The sequence below is a fragment of the Balaenoptera physalus genome (genome assembly GCF_965194825.1).
Source record: "Balaenoptera physalus genome assembly, chromosome: 20".
Classification (NCBI taxonomy): domain Eukaryota; kingdom Metazoa; phylum Chordata; class Mammalia; order Artiodactyla; family Balaenopteridae; genus Balaenoptera; species Balaenoptera physalus.
The window spans coordinates 7,560,520-7,580,623 of record NC_138901.1 but is presented as its reverse complement, the minus strand read 5'-3'; the positions used below and the strand labels follow the sequence as shown (position 1 = coordinate 7,580,623).

At 59.2% G+C, this 20,104-nt stretch overlaps 1 protein-coding gene across 5 annotated transcripts in view; it reads right to left on the bottom strand.

Moving 5' to 3' along the window:
• Window positions 1–42: 42 nt before the first annotated feature.
• Window positions 43–20,104, bottom strand: part of ITGB4 (integrin subunit beta 4) — a 30,301-nt gene continuing 10,239 nt past the window's right edge. For 2 of the 5 annotated variants that reach the window (XM_082443217.1, XM_082443218.1), the window contains exons 13-41: window positions 19,870–20,072; window positions 17,793–17,896; window positions 17,574–17,672; window positions 17,270–17,399; window positions 16,399–16,521; window positions 16,192–16,298; window positions 15,394–15,427; window positions 15,013–15,204; window positions 14,647–14,750; window positions 14,273–14,331; window positions 14,118–14,141; window positions 12,980–13,128; window positions 12,706–12,885; window positions 11,724–11,872; window positions 9,029–9,233; window positions 8,067–8,224; window positions 7,542–7,722; window positions 7,258–7,395; window positions 5,218–5,400; window positions 4,999–5,130; window positions 3,654–3,851; window positions 2,879–3,115; window positions 2,570–2,728; window positions 2,002–2,151; window positions 1,265–1,453; window positions 1,013–1,168; window positions 766–930; window positions 565–672; window positions 43–457 (exon numbers count right to left, since the gene is read on the bottom strand). In XM_082443217.1, the coding sequence (XP_082299343.1) occupies window positions 318–457; window positions 565–672; window positions 766–930; window positions 1,013–1,168; window positions 1,265–1,453; window positions 2,002–2,151; window positions 2,570–2,728; window positions 2,879–3,115; window positions 3,654–3,851; window positions 4,999–5,130; window positions 5,218–5,400; window positions 7,258–7,395; window positions 7,542–7,722; window positions 8,067–8,224; window positions 9,029–9,233; window positions 11,724–11,872; window positions 12,706–12,885; window positions 12,980–13,128; window positions 14,118–14,141; window positions 14,273–14,331; window positions 14,647–14,750; window positions 15,013–15,204; window positions 15,394–15,427; window positions 16,192–16,298; window positions 16,399–16,521; window positions 17,270–17,399; window positions 17,574–17,672; window positions 17,793–17,896; window positions 19,870–20,072 (4,156 nt within the window). In that variant the 3' untranslated portion in view covers window positions 43–317. The remainder of the gene's footprint in view (window positions 458–564; window positions 673–765; window positions 931–1,012; window positions 1,169–1,264; window positions 1,454–2,001; window positions 2,152–2,569; window positions 2,729–2,878; window positions 3,116–3,653; window positions 3,852–4,998; window positions 5,131–5,217; window positions 5,401–7,257; window positions 7,396–7,541; window positions 7,723–8,066; window positions 8,225–9,028; window positions 9,234–11,723; window positions 11,873–12,705; window positions 12,886–12,979; window positions 13,129–14,117; window positions 14,142–14,272; window positions 14,332–14,646; window positions 14,751–15,012; window positions 15,205–15,393; window positions 15,428–16,191; window positions 16,299–16,398; window positions 16,522–17,269; window positions 17,400–17,573; window positions 17,673–17,792; window positions 17,897–19,869; window positions 20,073–20,104) is intronic. The other 3 variants (XM_082443219.1, XM_082443220.1, XM_082443221.1) reach the window with 3 other exon arrangements.

The following is a 20,104-nucleotide window of genomic DNA, read 5'->3' as shown; positions in this document are numbered from 1 at the left end:
CCTTGCTCTGGGCAGGCCCCAGAAACATGGACAGGGCAGAGCCAAGCAGTAGCAAAATCTTTTATTAAGTGGAGAACAAAGCTGGGACCTTGTCATGCTGGTCCTAGCTCTTTGGTTACAAATGGGCTTGGGCCCAGGGTAGGAGGGCAGCCGAAGGGCCTTCCGGGACCACTTCATGCCTCCCAGAGGACACCTACCCCCTGCTCTGTGGCCAGAGGCACCGGCCCTGTGATCAGCATGCGGGTGGGCTGGCCGCCAGGGGTCCAAGGATGGAGTAGCTGAGGCAGCGCCAGGGAGAGGAGGTGGGGGTCGGGGGCTCAGGTCTGGAAGAACTGTTGGTCCACGTGGGTGCTGAGGGTTCCACTGGTGGTCAGCGTCCGGCTCACAAACTCCTGTGTCACGTGCCGGGTGAGGGAGCCATGGGCTTCCAAGTGCTGGGACCCCAGGGTCAATCCGTCTGCAGGGGAAGAGGTGTTGAAGGGTCTACCTGGGTCCCCAACCCCCTCTCCTCTGTTAGCGCTGTGCTCCCCCGGGAGAGCCAGGAGCCCCCGCCGGGCAACTCACCCAGTAGGACGGGCTCAGTGGTGCTGGAGTGGGTGGTGGTGATGCTGTACTCTCCTGGCATTGGGTGCTGGAAGAGCCCCAAGTGGCTGCCCAGCTGTGGGAAGGCGCCTGGAGTGGGCAGAGGGGCCAGTCAGAGGGTGGTGCCAGGAGAAGGCGTGGCCAGAGAAGGGGTGCGGGTGAAGAAGGGGTGAAGCAGCCTACCTCCATCCTGGGACTCGATGGTGATGATACCCTCACGCTCCGGCCCGAAACCTTGGGTGGTCTTGGCCTGCACCTTGAACTTGTAGGGCACGTTCTCGCTGAGGCCTGGCACGGTCAGCCGGCTCTCGGGGCTGTCGCCATCCACCAGGAACGTGGTGGCCGGCTCTGGGCAGGGAAGATGCCTTTAGCCTCGGTGGCTCCCTCTCCACCCCTCCCCTGGCCCCCCTGACCCTGGGGCGGGCAGCACCTCCTCCGTGGGCCATCTCACAAGTCACCAGGTAGCCGAGGATGTCGCCATCAGGCCTGCGCGGCCGCTCCCAGCTCAACTGCAGAGAGTCTGGGCTCAGGGCGGTGAACACCAGTGGGCCCGGGGCGCTGGGCGTGCTCAGAGTGAAGGCAGAGCCTGGGGACAGCAGAGGAAGGGTGTCGGTGGATGGGTGGGTGGGTTTGTGGGTGCAAGATGGGGGGGGCAACTGTCAGGGTGGGGGGGGCAACTCACCCGGCAGGGGGCAGAGTGGGCTCTGTGGGTGCACCTGTGACTCGATGGTGATGACACCCTCGCGCTCTGGGCCCCAGCCTTCCTGGCTCTGGGCCCGCACGCGGAACACGTAGGAGTGGTTGGGCAGGAGGTCTTCCAGCACCACCGAAGTCTGGCTGGGGTTGGGGATGTTGAGCTGATGCAGCTCACCTGGGTGGGGATGGAGGCAGGTAGCAGAGCAGCATTATTCCTTATTCCCATCCCCGGCCGGATCCCAGCCCTTCCCTAGGCTACTGTCAAGACCTAGCCACCACCCGCCCAGCATTAGTTGTGGCTTGGGTACAGGTGGGGTCAGCCTCGCATAGTGCGGTTGGTCGTTCAGGTCGTACGTCATACGAGGGATGAGTGGAACCTGAAATCCCATCTGCGTAGGTTGGCTGTTTATGGGCCCAGGTCATGCTGCCGTGAGTGTGTCTGCCCACGGAAGTGCCACTTCCCGACGCCTGAAAAGACATCCCATAGGCCAGCAGAGGCCCTGGGTCCCTAGGCTGGTGAGGCCTTGTTAGGCAAAACCTAGCGGTGGGAATGATCTGGAGAGACGCCCAGGGAGACGTATGAGAAGAGGCAGTGGGGGTCTTGGAAGAGAGCGGCTCTCAGAAAGGTGGGGTGATGGGGCCGCATTCGTGTTCAAGGGGCTTGGGTGGATTCCTGACAGTCGGGTGTCCCCGTGTGTCAGCCCGACAGCAGCCGTGTCTCACCGCCATTCAGCAGCTGGTACTCCACGCTGTAGCCCTGCAGCGCCCGCTCGCACTGTGGCTCCTGCCAGCTTACTTTCAGAGACGTGGGTCCCAGGGCTGAGAACACCAGGCGGGTAGGTGTGTTGGGCACACCTGCAGCCAAGCGGGAGCCTGGAGACAGGAGGCCACAGTCAGCCGGTGTCGGGGGTGTCTGGGCAGGAGTGCTAGTTCTAGCCCTGCCCGCCCTCAGCTGTGGCGCCTGCACTGACCGCTGGCCAGGTGGCCCACTCACCCTGCAACACCCTATCCAGGCCACCCAGCACCTCCTGAACGTCCTCAGAGTGGGTGCGGGCCCTGCCTGTGCCGAGACGGGGTGAGCCCGTGAGTCGGCCGGCCCCCACCCTCCTCAGCTGGCCTGGCCCCTCTCCTGCCCCAGCCCAGCACCCCCGGAGGACGGAAGCCGCGTTCGGCACCAGCGCTGATGTGGATGGAATGGAGGGTAAGGTGGCACGGGCGGCGGCGGTGGGTGGATGGGTGAGAGATGGAGCAGGACAGCTGTGGAGGCACAGGATGGCCACCCCTGTACTACCTGGGCCCCAAAAGGGTGCTGCTGGCTGCCCAGCCAGGATTATAGAGTCTCTTGAGTCCCCGGAGTGGGGGACCCCCTTCATCTGAGCCCGACTCCAGGACCCCAGGGCCCAGGACAGCGGAAGCCTGCTCCTCCCGTGTTCCCAGATGGGAGGGAGGCCTAGGGCAGGACAAAACAAGAGTGAGAGGGCAGGAAGTGTGCATGTCAGAGGATGGGCAGGAGGGCGACGGCAGGCCAGCAGCCCGAGCCTCCAGGAGCTGGAAGAGAGGAAGGGTTAGGGGGAGAGCAGGGGAGGTGGCGGGCACTCACTCTGGGAGGAGAGGGAGGTGAGGGTTGAGTAGTCCCTGGGCAGCGTGGCCGAGTGCGAGTGTCCCGTGCGGGTCAGCGAGTGGTAGTCCCGCGAGAGGGTGGAGGACGTGCTCAGCACGCGGTGGGACAGGTGTGGGCTCAGGTGGGTGCTGTAGGCGGCGTTGCTCACAGTCATCCTGTGCAGGGAGTTGGCACTGCCCGGGAAGGCAAAGTCCATCCGCCCGTTCACCAGGTGCTCTGTGGGGTAGAGCAGGGTCACCGGACCGGCCCGCACCAGGCCTGGAGCCCCTCGGGGCAGGCTGCGGCCCTGGGAATTCCCTGGATTACCTACTCTCTGGGGGCCCTTGGCATAAAAACAACCTGCTCCCCTTGGCCCGCCAGGGACAGAGGTCCTTGGAGGAGTCCAAGGGCCCCCTAGGCATCTGCAACTCAGGTCCTGTGGCCTGGCAGGACGCCCCTGTGGACGGCCGCTGACCTCAGCCGGGGACTCACTGCCCCTGCAGTTGGCCCTGCCCTGGGGAGAGCCCAAACGCCTGCCCTTGGGTCCCCTGAGGCCTCTGAGGGGTCTCCTTGGGCACCAAGGCCTGCCCCCTGGACACAACAGACTTGGAAGTTTGGGGGCAGTCCAGCTTTGGGGAGAGCCCCAGCGCCTGCCCTGGGGTCCCTTGGCTCTGGGGTGGCAGCCGGGCAGCCTGGCCGCGGTGGGCTCTGGCTGGAGCCCAGAGGCAGCAGACCAGCGAGCCTAGGTGGGTGCGGGTCAGGGCAGGCCGGTCACCTCCCTCCCTGCCGGTGCCCCGCGCGCCCCCATCGGCGGCGCCGTCGTCCAGGGGCCCGCGGGGCGGCTCGGCGGAGTCGGAGGACCGCCGGCTGCTGGCCGACGGGCGCAGGATGAGCTCCGGGGGCAGCCGCCATGTGACGCGCCGCAGGTCCAGCTCCTCCCCCAGCAGGGGCTCGAACTTCCAGCCGCCGCCGCCTTGGGAACAACGAAGGGCCGCGTTGGCACCGCCGGGGGGGGGGGCGCGGGCGGCTGGGCGGAGGGGCTGGGGGAGGAGGCGGGCGGCGCTGTGACGTGAGCCCATCCTCTGGCTCTCTGGGATCCGGGTGTGTGTGCCGGGGAGCCCGGTGGCCCGGCGAGGCCCTGGCCCGAGAGGTGGAAGAGGGCGGCCGGGGCTGCAGCCGGCGAGGGAAGACCCCTGGACCAGAGCCTGGGCTCTGTCGCCAGCTGTGAGGACTTGCTGCTCTGAGCCTCAGTTTCCCGTCTGGATAACGGAGGGAGTGAGCTCTCCCCTGCCGGCCTCCCAGGGGCAGTTCCAGCAGCCAGAGTGCGTCACAGGCAGCCAAGTGTAGTGCAGCTGAGCTGGGGCACCTGATTCGTACCAGCTGCTCTTTACTTCAGACCCTCAAAATCTCAAGACCCTTGGGCTTGGGTTCCTTAAACCCAAGCTTGACACCATGGAGGCCTGGTACAGGCAAGGATGGAAGAAAATACAAATCCCGGAGGATTTTCACTAATGGTAGCGTGTGATTGGCAGCCCATTTCACAGATCAGAAAACAGGCACAGAGAGGGTGATTCATCTGAATTCCTGCAGTGGAGCCAGAGCTAAAACTGAGTCCCCAAGGGTCCCAGTCGAGGGCTCTTTGCATCACACTGTACAGGAATCAAGGAAGGAGGAGGAACAGGGCCAGTGTGGGGAGGAGACACTGCTTTGTGGGCCCCAGAGCCAGGCCTGCCTCCTGCCACATAGCCCTGTCCCTGGGAGGTGGCCCGAGTCCATGGCACTGCTGGTGGGCCTTTGAGTCTCAAAACTGTGTTTCCAGTCCCAGGTGCACGAGCCTGTGTGCATGTGCCCCAAGCACAGGTCTGTCTGCCTGTCCTCACACACAGACGTGCACACGATTCACTTGGGCCACGTCGGCTTTGTCCCCTCTGTATCCACAGCCAGTGTGGTGCCTGCCAAACCGTCGGCTTTGTAGATACTCGTCAGGGGCTGAGAGGGGACTTCTGGCGTGACCTTCCTGCCCAGTGCACTGGCCCCTTGGCTCTCTCTGGACACCAGTGACGGCCCCACCCTCTACCCAGGACCCCCACCTTCCTCACAGGCGTCCCAGGCCCACTCACCAGTGTCATCAGAGACGCTGGGCCTCTGGCTGCCAGTCGGGGAGCGGAGCACGTCATCGCTGTACATGAGGAAGCTTTCGTAGTCTTCCCCACTCTGGGCGTCCACGATGGGGATGTCTGGGATGATGGGGACTGCAGGGTGGGAGCGGGTGAGCCGGGGCCCCAGCCTCGGCCTCCTGCCCGCCCCTGTCTGCCCTGTGCCTCCTGCCCACCACTCACTGGACATGGGCCGCTTGGGCTGGGTGGCCAGGTTGATGATGGCCTCCCGCTCAGGCCCCCAGCCTGCCCCGTTGCGAGCCTTGACCGTGTAGCGGTACGGCTGGGACTCCCGCAGGTTCTCAATGAGCAGCGTCCGCTTCTTGGGGCTGTCTACCAGCACCTTCTTCATGGGCCCGATGGGTCCTGGGACAGGGAGAGTGCTTCAGAGGGGTCATTAGCTTCTGGCCTGGTCCCTGCCTCTGACGCACCAGGACTGTTGCACAGCCCCTGAAGCGCACCCAGGAGTTTGGGGGACGAGTCAGGGAGCAAGCAACTGTTGAACCCCAGCTGCATGCCAAGCCCTGAGAACCTGGGTGTGACTGGCTTAGAGAAGGCTCCCTGCGGCTCATCGCTAAGTTAAGTGGCAGAGACAGACCGGACTCAAGTCGGCCCCACTGTCACCTCTACCAGTTGGTAAAGGGTCCTGCGTCCATGTGCGTCTGTGTGACGCTGGCTCCCGAGGCTTGGGCGCCCTCACCACCTGTGCCTCACTGCCCAAATGCATGGCTGCCCTGGTCACCTGGGCAAGGACGGGAGGAGAGAGGCAGGCCTGAACCTGCACCTGAGGACAGGCTGAGGCTTGTGAGGGCTAAGGGCGAGAGCAGAGGGGAAGCAGCTCTCCTCCGCCACACCTAGAAGGGTGGACGCAAGCCCTGGGAGAGAGGAGGAAGAGACCCCAGGCTGCTCTGAGCAAGTTACGGTGCCTAGGCCCCCGTGTGACAAGATGGGGCCCTCTATGTTGGAAGATGTCTGGGAGACCAGAAAATGTCCCAGTTTCCAAGGGGTCCAAGGGAGGGCTCTGGAAAACAACACCTGCTAACTTGATGTTGTTTGTTTGCCCCACCGTGTGGCATGCGGGATCTTAATTCCCCAACCAGGGATCGAACTCGTGCCCCCTGCAGTGGAAGCATGGATTCTTAACCACTGGACCACCAGGGAAGTCCCTTGATGCTGTTTGATAAGTAAACAGCTGTGCTCCAAGAATTGGCTGATGTTGGGCTGTCAGCCGGGGGAGGTCTCTAACTGCCCTCTCTCATCTCTGTCCACCAGGGGGAGAAGGGAAGGGGGCCACCCCAAAGTTGCTGATGCCCTTGGGCCAGGAGGTCTGCCTCACACATTCGTGACACAGCGGAGGCCTCAGCAGGCTAAGGCCGTGGGCTGAAGCCATCAGTCATTCCTGGGATTAAAGGCTGGGTCAGAAGGCACTTCCTGACAGTGGTCCATGGGTGGACCAGGTGTTGTAAACTCAGAATGAGCCAAGGATGTGATGCAGCTGCTGAGAAGCTTGTGCTTGGTCAGCCGGGCTAGTGAAGAGCAAGGAGCCTGAGGCCCAGAGCAGTCCTGCTGCCCTCTGCCCTGTTGGGCCACCCTGGGGCTGCTAAGCCTGACTCACTTTAGGGTCCGCAGGTCCTATTTGGGGGTGGTCAGCTCTCCATCCCTGAGATGGACCAAACAGACGTGAGAGCGCAAGGAGGAGGGCCCTGCACCAGGCGAGAGGCGGGACCAAGTTCCCTCAAATAGTTTCTCATCCTGACAACTGGCAGGGGTCGTCCCTCCCCTTTCCAGGACTGGGAGAAAAATAACAGTTCTGCCAGGTGCTTTGGCCTAGGGCTGCCAGATAAAATATTGCATGAAATGTACTAGAAAAATTGTCTATTTGAAGTTCAGGGTGTCCTCTGCTTTTATTTGCTAAATCTGTCAACTCTACTCTGGCCCTAAGAGAACCGTGTAGAGTTGAGCCATTCTAGTTACCTGCATGGGCAGGCAGCCCTGGACACTTGTGACCCCACGGCACATATATAATCTCAGGCCTTCCATCCCTACCTGCCCCAGGAGCTTCTGGGCTTGGCTTTGGAACGCAACTCAGCCCAAACCTGACCACAAAGCTAACGATGCCCCAGGCAATCAGACATATGGGCTCATCCACTGACCGGGACGCCGTGACCTCCTCCCACTCTCCGCCCCCTCCCTGGGGGCAGAAGGAGAGGCCCACATCCTTACGGTTGTCCTCGTTGACCAGGCCATAGCAGACCTCATAGGCTGTGATCTCCCCGTTGGTCTCGGCCGGCTCAGCCCAGCTCAGCTGGGTCACGGTGGAGGAGACGACATTGAAGGCCAGACGCCCCGGCTCGCTGGGTACTGGAGGGGGAGGGGATGCAGGAAGAGAGCTGTCAGCCGCAGAGAGGGGGCAAGAGTTCTAGGGGGTCGGGGGACAGGGCTGGGCACGCTGGCATCAGGGTAGCTGGGGGGCAGACAGGTGGATGGACGGAAAGGCGAGGCCTCACCTTCCGGGTGAGTGCGACAGGACACCAGGGAGCTGTAGGGGCCCTCGCCCTGCGCCCCGTAGGCGCACACCTTCATCTCGTAGTCGCAATACGGGTACAGGTTGGTGAGCTCCACCGAGGGCACCTTGCTGTCGAGGAGGTGGGCTTCGGACTCAGAGTCACCCTGGATCCAGTACTTCACCTGCTCCCGGGGCGGGGCTGGTCAGTGGGGAGCAGCTGGCAAAGCTGATCGTCCCTCCACTGAGCCCTGCCCTTGTTACCCGCTTTGCGCACAGACACGGAGGGACCGAGTGACCTGCCGGGTTCACACAGCAGGGCTGGGGCAGAGCAGAGGTGTTTCTGGGCTGGTGGGGCCACCGTCCAGGAACTTGCCTCTCCCCCGGGGCACAGATGGGGGTTCCCCCGTCCACTGAGGCCAAGCATGCCCTCTCCTCTCCCTCAAGGGCCCTCTGCCCCCGGGTGGCCCACCTCCCCACTATGTGCCCAGCCTCCCCATCCACCACCCTCATCGCCCCCCCACCTTACCCGGTACCCTGTTGGCTTGCCAGGAGGGGGCAGCCAGTTGAAGTGGATCTTCCGGGACCCGGCGGCCTTGGCATTGGGGTTCTGTGGGGCACCCAGGTCACCCCGGGGGAGTGGGGGTGATGACAGGGTCTGGCCCATTAAGTTCCTGTCCAGTTCATCTGTAGTGGGTCAAGTCAGGGCAGGGCAGCCAGCTGAGACCCCCTGCTGCTTTGAGGGGGCAGGAACCCACCGTCGCCACCAGGGGGCGCCAGAAGCCCAGTTAAACCCCAACGCTCCTTCCCTGCACCCCCCTCAACTGAGACCTGCCAAAGGGGGTCTCTAGAGGGCTGGTGCCCCCATTAGTAAAGCACAGGGCATCCTGCCAAACTTGGGGGGGGCCCAGGAGGGTCTCGAGGGACGAGAAGGAGGAAGGAGTTTGCTCTCTCTCTCCCTTTGGCAACCATGGGTGTGTCCCACGTGAGAACATTTGGCTCCTCCCAACGCCCTCCATCACTCCTGTACCCCAAGATTCCTCCTCCTCCCCCATCTTCTCGGCAAGCCTCCTCTCCGGGTGGGCTCACAGACCCCACTATACAGTTCTCAGGACCCATAAGAACTGTTTCACCCCTTCTGGGAACACCTGCATTTTGGCTGGAATTAAGGCTGAAGTCAAAGGGCTAAGGCCCTTAGTGGTGGGATTCACAGCCAGCAGCAGGCCGGTGGCCGCGTGACCCCAGCCTCTCTGATTGAGAGGAGGGTTACCAGATAAAGGCAGGATACCTAGTTAAATTGGAACTTTAGATAAACAACAAACACTTTTTTAGGATAAGTACATCCCAAATAGTGCATGGGACATACTTATACTACAAATGTGGTGGTTACTTATCTGAGATTCAAATTTAACTGAGCGCCCTGTATTTTTACTTGCTAAGACTGTCAAGAAGCCCCCAGCCCTGCTTAAGCTGACTCCAGACTCTGCCTACCTCGGTCCCCAATGATGACAGTGGCAGACTGGGGCTGGCCCAGGCGGGCCCCAAACTTGGGGTTGCTGAGTTGGATGTAGAAGCGGCGGGTCTGGCAGCCCCGCAGGAGGGAGTCCATCTCCTGCAGCTCCAGGAGCTTCACCTGCAGCTCCTTCCAGGTCTCCCCAGGTTGGAATAGCAGTTCGCCCTCTGTGGGGATGTAGTCCTGGGAGTGGGAAGGGGTCAGGGTCAGACCAGGCCTGGGAGAATGAGTAACGGCCCCACACCCCACCCCAACCTCACAGATAATGCAGAATCCCTCACACACAGACTGTCCCACGTGGACACGGAATGGCTCATGTTTCTACAACACCTGTTGTGCATCAAGCACTTTACAAATATTAGCTCGTTTACTCCTCAGGGCAGTGTGAGGTAGAGATATTATTGTCCCCATTTTACAAATGAGGAAACTGAGGCACACAGAGGTGAAGAAACTTGCCCAAGTTCACACAGGTAGTGGTGGTGGAACCAGGATTTGAACCAAGGCACAGAGACAGGGATGCAGATATGGAGGGTCCCATACAGGCAGGCACTCAGCCGGGGGAGCTGAGATTTGGAGGCCCCAGACAGGGAGGGAGGAACTGTTCCCCGCCCTGGGGCTCTGAAGTCTGGATCCCACCAGCCCCCAGGCCCTGCCTCCCGGGTGGGGTGCTTCCAACATCTCCAGCTTCCCCCCCACCCCTCCCCAATGCCCCAGAGCTTTCCTGAGCGCCCGTCACATGACGCCACTAGGTGGCACTGCAAACTAACATTCAATTCCAGGCACTGCTAGCCCGCCCCGCTGTGCAGAGAGGGACAAACTCAAACGCTACAAAAACCCAGAAGGAAAAGCAGGAGTCGCCTGCAAGACAACTGACCTGGGGGGGATGCTTCAAAAATGTCCAGGTGACAAAAGACAAAGCCGGGGAATTATTCTAGATTAAAGGAGACTAAAGACACGTGACAACAAAATGCAATGCCATACCCTTGATTGGTTCCTGGATTGGGGGGAAAAAGCTATAGAGGACATAACTGGGACATGTGAACATGGGGGGATCCGAATATGGACAAATTATTAGTTATGAGGACAATGTGACATTTCTTAAGTTAGGTAATTCTGTCGTAGTTATGTAGAGTGACCTTGTTCTTAGCAGGCGCCTGCAGAAGAGTTTAGGGTCTATATGATGGCTACAATTTACCTTGAATAGTTCAGCCAACAAAAGTAAACCAAACACACTCTCTCCCTTTCTCTCTACAGTTATAGAGCTATAGATACATATATATATATATATATATATATATATATATATATATATATATAAACACACACACACACACATGCATGTATACATCTATATAGAAGGAGAGAAAGAAAGCAAGGTGAATCTACGTAAAGAGTAAATGGGTGCTAATTTTGTTAGTCTTTCCATTTTCCTGTAGGTTGAAGCTTTTCAAAACAAAAAGTTGAGAAATAAAATGTTTTTAAAAATAGTTCAATACCAAAGGATCTTTATAAAAGCATAACAGGACAGCCAGAATCTCTATAATATGGCATATTCAGTGAAAAGTTATGGGCATACAAATTCCACTTTGGCGTTTTTATGGGGAGCCCTGGAGCAGTAATGAGAACTGTTCCTACCGATAAAAAGAATAGGGTGTGTGTCGGGATATTCTGAGTGCACGCCTGCTCCCATGATTGCCAAGTGGGCCTGTGGGCCAGTGAGACTAGACTTTATTACTTTTTGAGTGAAGTTTTGATGTGAGTATTTTTAGTTTTAAAGTGTTGGTAACAGGTATAAACTGGATAACTAATGAGAACCTACGGTATAGCACAGGGAACTCTACTCAATACTCTGTAATGACCTATATGGGAATAGAATCTAAAAAAGAGTGGATATATGTATATGTATAACTGATTCACTTTGCTGTACAGCAGAAACTAACACAGCATTGTAAATCAACTATACTGCAATAAAAATTAGTTTAAAAAAACATTGGTAATAGGGAATTCTCTGACAGTCCAGTGGTTAGGACTGTGAACTTTCACTGCCATGGGCCCGGGTTCGGGTTCGATCCCTGGGTTGGGGAACTAAGACCCCACAAGCCATGCGGCATGGCCAAAAAAAAAAAAAAATACATAAAATGTTGGTAATAAATTTAGAAAAACAAACAAACCTGTAAGCCAAACCAAGCACATCCACCACCTGGATTTGGCAGTTCCCTGAGACTGGGGCCCAGTGATAAAGGGGACACTGCCCTACCACACGGCCCTCCCTGCCCTGAGGGCTGCTCCTGTGGCACAGCCCAGAGAGGGCCTGCCCGGCAATGACAGCCCAGGGACATGGGGTCTGTGATCCCACGTCAAGAAGCCCAGAGTCCCTGCACAGGGGCAGACGGAGGTGTCTATTTCTCTGTGGAGAGTTTGGCTGTCCTGGTGGATCCTGGGATGTTGGGAGGGGGACACGGATGGTCTGGACATGATGAGACCTTACTCCTCAGGGCGTCACTGGCACTTTTGGTGTGCAAGACACCCCTGCTGCAGGGTGGCTGGGCAGGTGGACATGTCCTTGGGAGGCCAGCCAGCGGCACCACCAGCATCCGGAGACTCAGGCAGCTGCCATGTCCTGCTCCCAACGGGCCCTTGGGATGTGCCCTTGACCTCGTGGTGGAGACTCACCTGGTTGCCCTGCGCTGTGTTGTCCTGCGTGCAGTAGGAGACCTGGGACTTGCCGTTGTCCAGGATACGCCGGATGATGGGGATGCGGGCCACGTGCTCCCCGCAGCTGACCAAGTACTCGGGCTGCTCAAAGGACACGATCCCGCTGGCTGCAAGGAGCCAGGCACCGGTCAGGGGTCTTGGCCACAGTCCCTTCTCAGCGCCCCCCCTCCCTCTGGTCCAGCCCGGCCCAGACTCCAGGAGTCTGCTTGTCACCCCTCTCTGGGGAGGGCAGAGGAAGGGGCTGGAAAAGTCTGCCAGGAAAAGTTGACAAGGCTGGAACAGTGTCCAACTAACATCTTGGAAGGGTCAGGGCAGAGAAAGGAGGCCGGGCAGGGGCAAGACCAGACATGAGAGCTGAGACTGAGAGCTGGGGCAGAGTAGGCCTAAGTCCTGGGGTCCTGGAGCAGGTGGGGAGGAGGGGTCAGGGACCAGAACAGACCCTCTGGGCACCGGAAAGATGGTTATCAACAAGTCCAGGTTCCCCGAGGAACTAGCAGGGAAGGCACCGTGGGTAACAGTGGTGTGACGCCTTGCTCACCCCTCTAGATAGGCTTGGGCAGAGGGAGGCCCCAGTCCCCTCCCTGCTCTGATGCCCTGTCATCCTAGGGGGGCCCCATTCAGTCTCCCAAGTTCAAAGGCCATAGGGGAAGAACAAGGAGAGGGATGTGCAATGGCCCCAGGAGGACGTAGCACCCTCTGGTGATTATAAGAGAAGCTCCCACACTGAGTGCTTACTACCAGGCACTGTGCAGAGATGTACAGCCACACACTCCTCACAAGAGCCTGATACCCATTTTACAGATGGAGAAACCAAGGCTCAGAGGTTAAGTCACTTGCCTAAGCCACATGGCCAGGCCCCACTTCCACTTGGATTCGAGGAGGAACAAGGGACCCCAGAGCCTCCCTTTTGGACCCCCTGTTCCCCCTGACCCTGACCGACCTTGCTCCTTGATGATGGTGATGTTGACCAGACGGCGGCCGAGGGTGGCAGTGCCCACGGGCACGTCGATGGCCTCCACCAGCAGTTGCTTCTCGTCATCGTCCTCAGGCCGGATGAAGAGAGGCACCCGCACGTCCACCAGCTCCACGCCCTCCTGGAACTCCACCATGCCCCGGGCGTCTGGGCGGGTGGTGGGGAGCCATCAGATGGGGGTCAGGGGGCCGCACAGGGGTGGGAGGTGAGAGGGAGGGGCACAGAGAGCCTGCCCACCTACCCTGGTCTGCAGTGAGGGTATAGTAGCCAGGGGCCACCTTGAGCTCATGGAAGGCCCCCTGCTCCACGTGCTTCTCCGTCAGCTTCAGCAGGGCCTGCTTGGCCGAGCGGGGCGCCATCAGCACCGTGTCCACAATGGTGTGGTCCTGCCTGGGGGTGGGGTTGGGTGGGGAGGTGTCAGGCTGGCCAGGAGGCTGGCACTTGTCCCGCCTCGCCTGCCTGTCCTCTCTCCATCAGGGGACAAGATTCCAGGCAGCAAAAAGCAGAACCAGACGGTCCTAGAGGCCCATGCTGGTCCCACCACCTCGCCCTGCAGCCTCGGCATCCTCATCTGTGAAATGAGGCCACTACTCCCACCCACCTCACCAAGAAGGGCTGGTGAAGCAAAAGTAGAGTCAGGACAGCAAAGATGTGAAGGGTATAGGCCCTGAAGCCAGACTGCCTGGGTTCAAATCCTGGCTCTATATCTTAACAGCTAGGTAACCTTGGGCAAGTTACTTAAGCTCTCTGATTCTCGGTTTCCTCAACTATAAAATGGGAATAGCAATGGTACCTACTTGGATAAGATAACCACACACATGAAGCCCTTAGAACAAGGCCTGGCCCGTTGTAAGCACTCAGAACGCAGGTCTAAATGGTTCTTACTGAAGGTGATGTGCTCAGTGAGAGCTGTATTCTGTTACTGTGCAGTTCTGTCCTCTCTGCATGCTGTTCCCACCCCCACTCTTCCCCTGGGGGGGCTGGGACTCGGGGTAGGAACTGGGAAGGAGGTGTGTCACCCACTGGACCATCTTCTTGGCAGCCAGCGGTGCCTCCAGGATCAAGGCCTTTGGTGTCGGAGGAGGGCTGTAGCTGGGCACCGGGCTATCCCGGGTACTGGGTAGGGGGCTATTGCCGGCACGAGGGCAAGGACTGGGTCTGCTTGGTTCCCTGTGGTCTTCCTGTTCTAGTACCGGGGCTGGCTTTTGGTGAGGGCTTCATACTGGTATTTGTTCAGTGAAGGTCCTACCCAAGGACAGACACAGACAGCCCTCCTTTCCAGTGGGATGGAGATGGAGATGGAGATTGGGGTGGGGGAGGGGGCAGAGGGGGCAGGTACTTGGGGCTGGTACTACCCCACCTGTGTGTCTTCGACTCACTTTTTCCCGGCATTGGGCTGCTGCCTGTGGAGGACAAAGTGGGGAACGTGAGCCAGGTGGTCCCTGGGGTGGAGGCACGATCTGCCTGGGGGAAATCCCCTGGCGTTGGCTATACGGGCGGCACCCTCACCCAACCCCGGGCACCCAGGACCCACCGGAACTTGGTCTGCTGGAGCTTCTGCGCGCCTGTGATATGCCTGTACACCTCGTTCAGCTGCCAGGCAAGGGAGGGCTGTGAGGCTCGGGCCCTGGGGGAGCCTCTCCACCCAGAGCCATCCCGGCCCAGAGGACCTCTCGGGGTTGGCTGGGGGCGTGGCCATGGGCACGCACATTGCCTCTACCCTTCTGGAAGCATTTACAGGGAACAGATCCCAGGATGATCCCAGGCCAGGCACATGTCCAAGGAAGCCCTTCTTTCCTGCCCGGAAAAACCCAGGTTCCCCAGCTGCTTCCCTCTGCTCTCCCGCCGCCTGGCTCACACCCAGCCCAGAGATGCCAGCTGCCTGGGATCGGCTTCTTTGGCCCTTACGTTCTCCTCCACTTCCTGGCGCAGCTGGTCACATTCTCGGGTGCCAGGCTTCAGTAAGTTCTCGGTGCAAAGGCGGGCAAGGCGCAGGGACAGCCCGTAGGGCGCTAGGGGCAGGCAGGGAGGGGTGTCGTCAGCCCCCTGCACAGTGGGCACCGCAGAAGCCCCATCCAGGAGCCATGCTTGGATAGGGGAGCACCTGAGGCTTATAGCACCATCAGGAAGGATAGAAGGCAGCCAGACCTGTGCCTGCACCCAATACCCAGAGAAAATAGGAATGGTGTGATCCCGGACCCGGGAGCAGCGGTGAACATGCCCCGGGCCCCAAGGACAGCCCCAAGACCTGCGGTGCCCAGCCCTGGCCCTCACCCAGCTCCGTGGGGTTGATGCCGGCAGCATGCGAGGCAAAGCCAGGCCGCTGCACGTTGTTGGTGATCTTCCAGCGGACCATGTCACGCCCCTTGAGGTTCCCGCTGCGCAGCATGGGCGTGTCCAGGTGATCCGAGGCCATCAGGTTCTCCCGCAGCATGTAGTGGTCTTCCTTGAAGCCCACCATGTGACCTGCGGGACAGGGTCCTCACACTGGGCCCTCACACTGGGCCGCTCCCTAGACCTTCCCCACCACACCCCTGCAGGTGGGACCCCGGGGCCTCCCGCCTCTGTTCCAGACTCAGCCCCCGCTTCCGCTCCACCCCAGCTGGAAGAAAGAGCGGGCAGAAGCCCACCACCCCTGCTGATGCTGGCCCGTACCTCGGTTGCAGCACGGGAGAAGGGCCAGGCAGGCCTAGGAGACAAGGTGGGTGAGGATGAGAGCTGAGACAGCCGCCCCAGCCTAGGTAAGCCCCTTCCGCCACCACCTCCCACCCACGCCAACGGTCCAGAGGGGCCAAAGGTGCCTTCCCCAGACACCAGGGTATCCAGGCAGCTGCAGGGGTCTAGGTGTGTGGCACACAAGGTGGGTACAGAGGGTGATGGGGGCAGAGGGTTCCCCAAATTTGTGCCAGGGGACCCTGGTCCTGCTGTGTACTCTGGAAAGTAAAGGTTCTGTGATCAAATCCATTTGGGAAGCACGGAATTCCTTCCCCTTATAGTTTCACTATTCATACAACTAGGTCAAAGGCTCTGAGAAGTCCTGCAGAGAAGAAAGCGCTTTCTCAAATGTATTTGATCACAGAACCCTTTTCCTCTGTAACACACACTAATATCCCACAACACTGGGGGTCACTGCAGAGTGTTGCCTCTGCGCCCCACAATTCAGTATCCCTTGCCATGCCATCCTCCATGTTTTCCTGTCTCCTGTCTTTCCTCCCCAGTGAGACTGTCAGCTCCTGGTGGGCAGAGCCCTTCCTTCCCTGTTAGCTCTCATGACCCTTTGCATGTGGCTGACCCCCGGGCAGGGGCTCCCAGGTATCCGGCCACTGATGGTTGGCAGAGGTGAGAGGCTGGGGTGGGGAGGGCACCAGGGCTGGGCAGAACATGTGGGTTCGCTTGGCCTCTGCCACCCACAGGGACCCTGGTGGCGGGTGGAGACCCTGGGGGAGCCCCCACCTTGCAGCAGGCACAGTACTTCCAGCAGAGCAGCGCCAGCAGTGCCGGGAACAACAGGAGGAAGATAAGCAGGGGGATGAGCCACCAGAAGGTGCCAGGGGGGCAGTCTAGGGAGGAAGGAGGAGGAAGAGGAGGGAGTCGGTGCCATTTCCCCCTCCGGGGTCTGCCAGGCCACCCACATCCCCCCCCGCCGGCCCTCCAGCTCACCCTTGCTCCTCTGCACCAGGACGGTGCTGTTGGGCCCGGGGGCGCCGTCACCCTCCACGGTGTAGCTGTACGTACAGTCGTCGTCCTCGTCCCGGAAGGAGCAGTGCTCCACCACCTCCTCCGCTGCACCCACAGACGGTCAGCAGGGCACCCGACCCCACCCCGGAGCACCTTAGGGCCTGGTGAGGAGGCCGCTCCTCACCAGGGCCCTACTCTGGGGCCCACCCCGCCTATCACAGGGTGGGAGGCACCACCCTGGGGAAGAATGCAAGTTCCCGGCAAACTGTGCATACAGATGGGGCAAGGCGGGGGCTGCCCTCCAGGAGCTTCAAAGGCTGCAAATCTGTGCCCGTCCTGGGCATCACTCAGGAGCTGGGCTTCTACAACATTTTTCTTTTTTCTTTTCTTTTTTTTTTTTTTTTTTGCCACATGTGGGATCATAGTTCCCCGACCAGGGATCGAACCCACGGCCCCCGCAGCGGGAGTGAGTAGTCTTAACCACTGGCCCGCCAGGGAAGTCCCTTCTAGAACATTTCTCTGACCTAGAGGAAAGGAGGCTGTGTGCCCCCACGGCCCAATTATGTGCCTTTGCCGTGTTCATGGCCCTACCCAGCTCTTTGCCCCCTGCCCAAGCCAGAAGCCATCTCCCCAGGTCTGGGGGCCCTGGCCAGACTGTGTGTCCCCTACCTGGGTCTGTGTGACCTGTCTGGGTTCTGTGACCACTCTCAGGTCTGGAACCCCTCTTTCTGGACTGCATCTCCTCAGTTTGGATTACGAGCCCCCTACCCAGCTCTACAGCCCTGCCCAGATGAGAGACACCACCTACCCCATCGGAAGCCCCCCTGCCTAGTCCTCTTTCCCTGCCCCATACCTTTCTTAAGCTCATCCACCATCTTGACCTTGAAGCTGCACTCCTTACACGTGTGCCCCTTCTTTTCACCGGTGCCCCACGCCTGGCACTGCACACAGGAGCGCAGGTCCTCACAGAGGCCCAGGTGGATCTGGGTGGGCGAAGAGGGCCAGATGGGCACCGTGTTGGGCGGCGGCCCCTGCCAGGCCCGCTCCCACCACGTCACACCCTTGGGCAGCTCCTCTGGCACCAGGCTCAGCCCCTCTTGTCCGTCTTGCCCTGTGCCTGGGGTCCCCATGCCCATACCCAGTGAATCTGGCCTCACCGCTGAGTAGTTGATTTCGCAGATGGTGTCTGTGTAGAGCGACTGTTCGTTGCAGTGGCAGCGGCCACACTCGCAGTAGCCACGCCCATTACAGATACCCTGAGTCAAGAGGAGGCACCAGTGAGCCAGCTGTGCCCCCATCCCTGCCTGAGAGGGAGGGTGGTCCTGATTGGGGCCCCCTCCGCCACCCCCCACTGTCTACCTCATGCCCAGGCCTACCCCGTTGCTGTCGATGCAGGTGGCATTGCTGAGAGGACAGTCACAGCTCAAGCCTGTCCAGCCAGGCTCACACACACACTGGCCCATGGAGCAGCGTCCCCGGTCTGCAGAGAAGGGGAGGGGAGAGGAGAGGCACACTTGCACCCGCAGTCCAGGCTGCCCACTGGCTGGAGCTGCCTTGGGAGCTAGGATGTCTCCAGCCAGGGGCAGAGCCATCTCTTCGTCGCTTTCTTGGAACTCCCTTCTCTCCATTTCTCCTGCTCTATTGTGCCCTTCTACCTTCCACTCTGCAGCTGGGGTGATCACCCCAAAACACAAACCCAATCATGTGTCTCCCCTGTTTAAGAACCTCTAATGAGTCCTGGCCAATGCAATAAGGTAAGAAAAAGAAATAAAACATAAGTTTTGGAAAGTAAGAGATGAAAAACTGTCATCATTTGCAAGTATCAGAAACATGTCACAAAATAGCAAGAAGAATCTATAAATAAGTTATTAGATTTCATAAGTGAGTTTAGCAAGGTGGCTGGATACAAGGTTAACAAATAAAGAGTTAGAAAATGAAATTAAAAGCACCAGTGAGGACTTCCCAGGTGGCGCAGTGGTTAAGAATCCGCCTGCCAATGCAGGGGACACGGGTTTGAGCCCTGGTCCAGGAAGATCCTACATGCTGCGGAGTAACTAAGCCCATGAGCCACAACTACTGAGCCTGCGGTCTAGAGCCCACGAGCCACAACTACTGAGCCTGCATGCCACAACTACTGAAGCCCGCGTGCCTAGAGCCTGTGCTCCGCAACAAGAGAAGCCACTGAAATAAGCCCGCGCACCACAATGAAGAGTAGTCCCCGCTCACCGCAACTAGAGAAAGCTCGCGCGCAGCAGTGAAGTCCCAATGCAGCCAAAAATAAATAAATTTATTAAAAAAAAAAAACACAAAAAGGAAACACACCAGTGACTCCCTTTTGCCCAAAGGATGAAGTCCAATATCCTTACTAGAATAGGGGTTGATTAACTACAGCCTGTGGGCCAAATTCAGCTCACCACCTGCTTTTGCAAAAGTGTTATTGGAACAGAGCCACACTCATTTGCCTTTGTATTGCCTATAAGCTGCTTTCTGCTACAACGGCAGAGCTGGGTAGTTGTGACGGAGACCACATAGCTTACAAAGCTGAAAATATTTAATGTATAGCCTTTTAAGAAAAAGTTTGGACTAGACTAAAACTGGACCCATCCTGGACTGGAACACAAGCCCCTCGCACTCTGGCCCTGCCTCCTTCCTGGCTGCATCTCCCTCCCCTCCTGTCTCAGCTTGGCCTGTGCCAAATGTCTGCCTTTCTCCAGACGTCCTGGGTTCTCCCTCCATTTCTCTGAGCACACCCTGGGGTGGGCAGGTGAAGAGAAGAAATGGCAGACAAAAGCAAGAACGGAGGAAAGGGTAGAAAAGCAGGGTCTTGACCCCCCGTGGCAAGTATACAGTTGGGGCTTAATAAGTATTTGGTGAGTGGATTTTCATTCATTCTCCTCCATTTACCCATTCAGTACTTCCATGTGGCCCCTGTGGGTTCTGTTACCCCTGCCCAGCTCCGGAAGCCCTGGCCAGCCTATGTGCCCATGGCCTGGGCCCACACTGTGTTAGGCCCTGTGGGGCTACAGAGGATGCATTACTCCAGGCCCTGTCTGCTAGAGATGTAGCATCTTCCGAGAGAGGAAAGATCGCCATGCCATATACCACCGATCACTGAGGTTGAGCTGGGTGGTACCCACTCTAGTGGGATGGGAGAGTGGAGAAGGGGGTGGGCACGGGCCGGAGGACCTCAGGGGGACATTCCACAATGGGGATTTCATGTTGGCAGGGGCCTTGGGCATCAAGTTTGTGGAGGAGGAGAGAGGTCCAGGTTGGGGCTGGACTTGGGAGAGGCACTCAGGGAATCTGGAGGAGGGCTGGGCCTGAACATGGGGGTCCCGACTCCCAGAGAGGCTCTCCCAACATGGGTTCTGATGGCAGAGCCAGAGGTGGGGGGCAGGGGCTGGACACCCAGGCCACCCTCTCGGCTCCACCCAACCTGGGCCAGTAGCTCACCGTTGCAGAGGAACCCGGAGGCGCGGGGGCACTGGAAGTTGTCGTATTCGCAGAATTGACCCTCATAGCGGCCTTCACCATAGCACACGCAGTGGCCGCACTGGCACTCGCCCTGCCCCGAGCACAGCTTGTCCTCACCCTCCCGCCGGCAGGGCGCCAGGTCGCTCAGGGAGCCAGTGGAGCAGTTACAGGTCTTGCCGCTCCTGCGGGAGAAGCCAGTCACTTCCGCACGGCG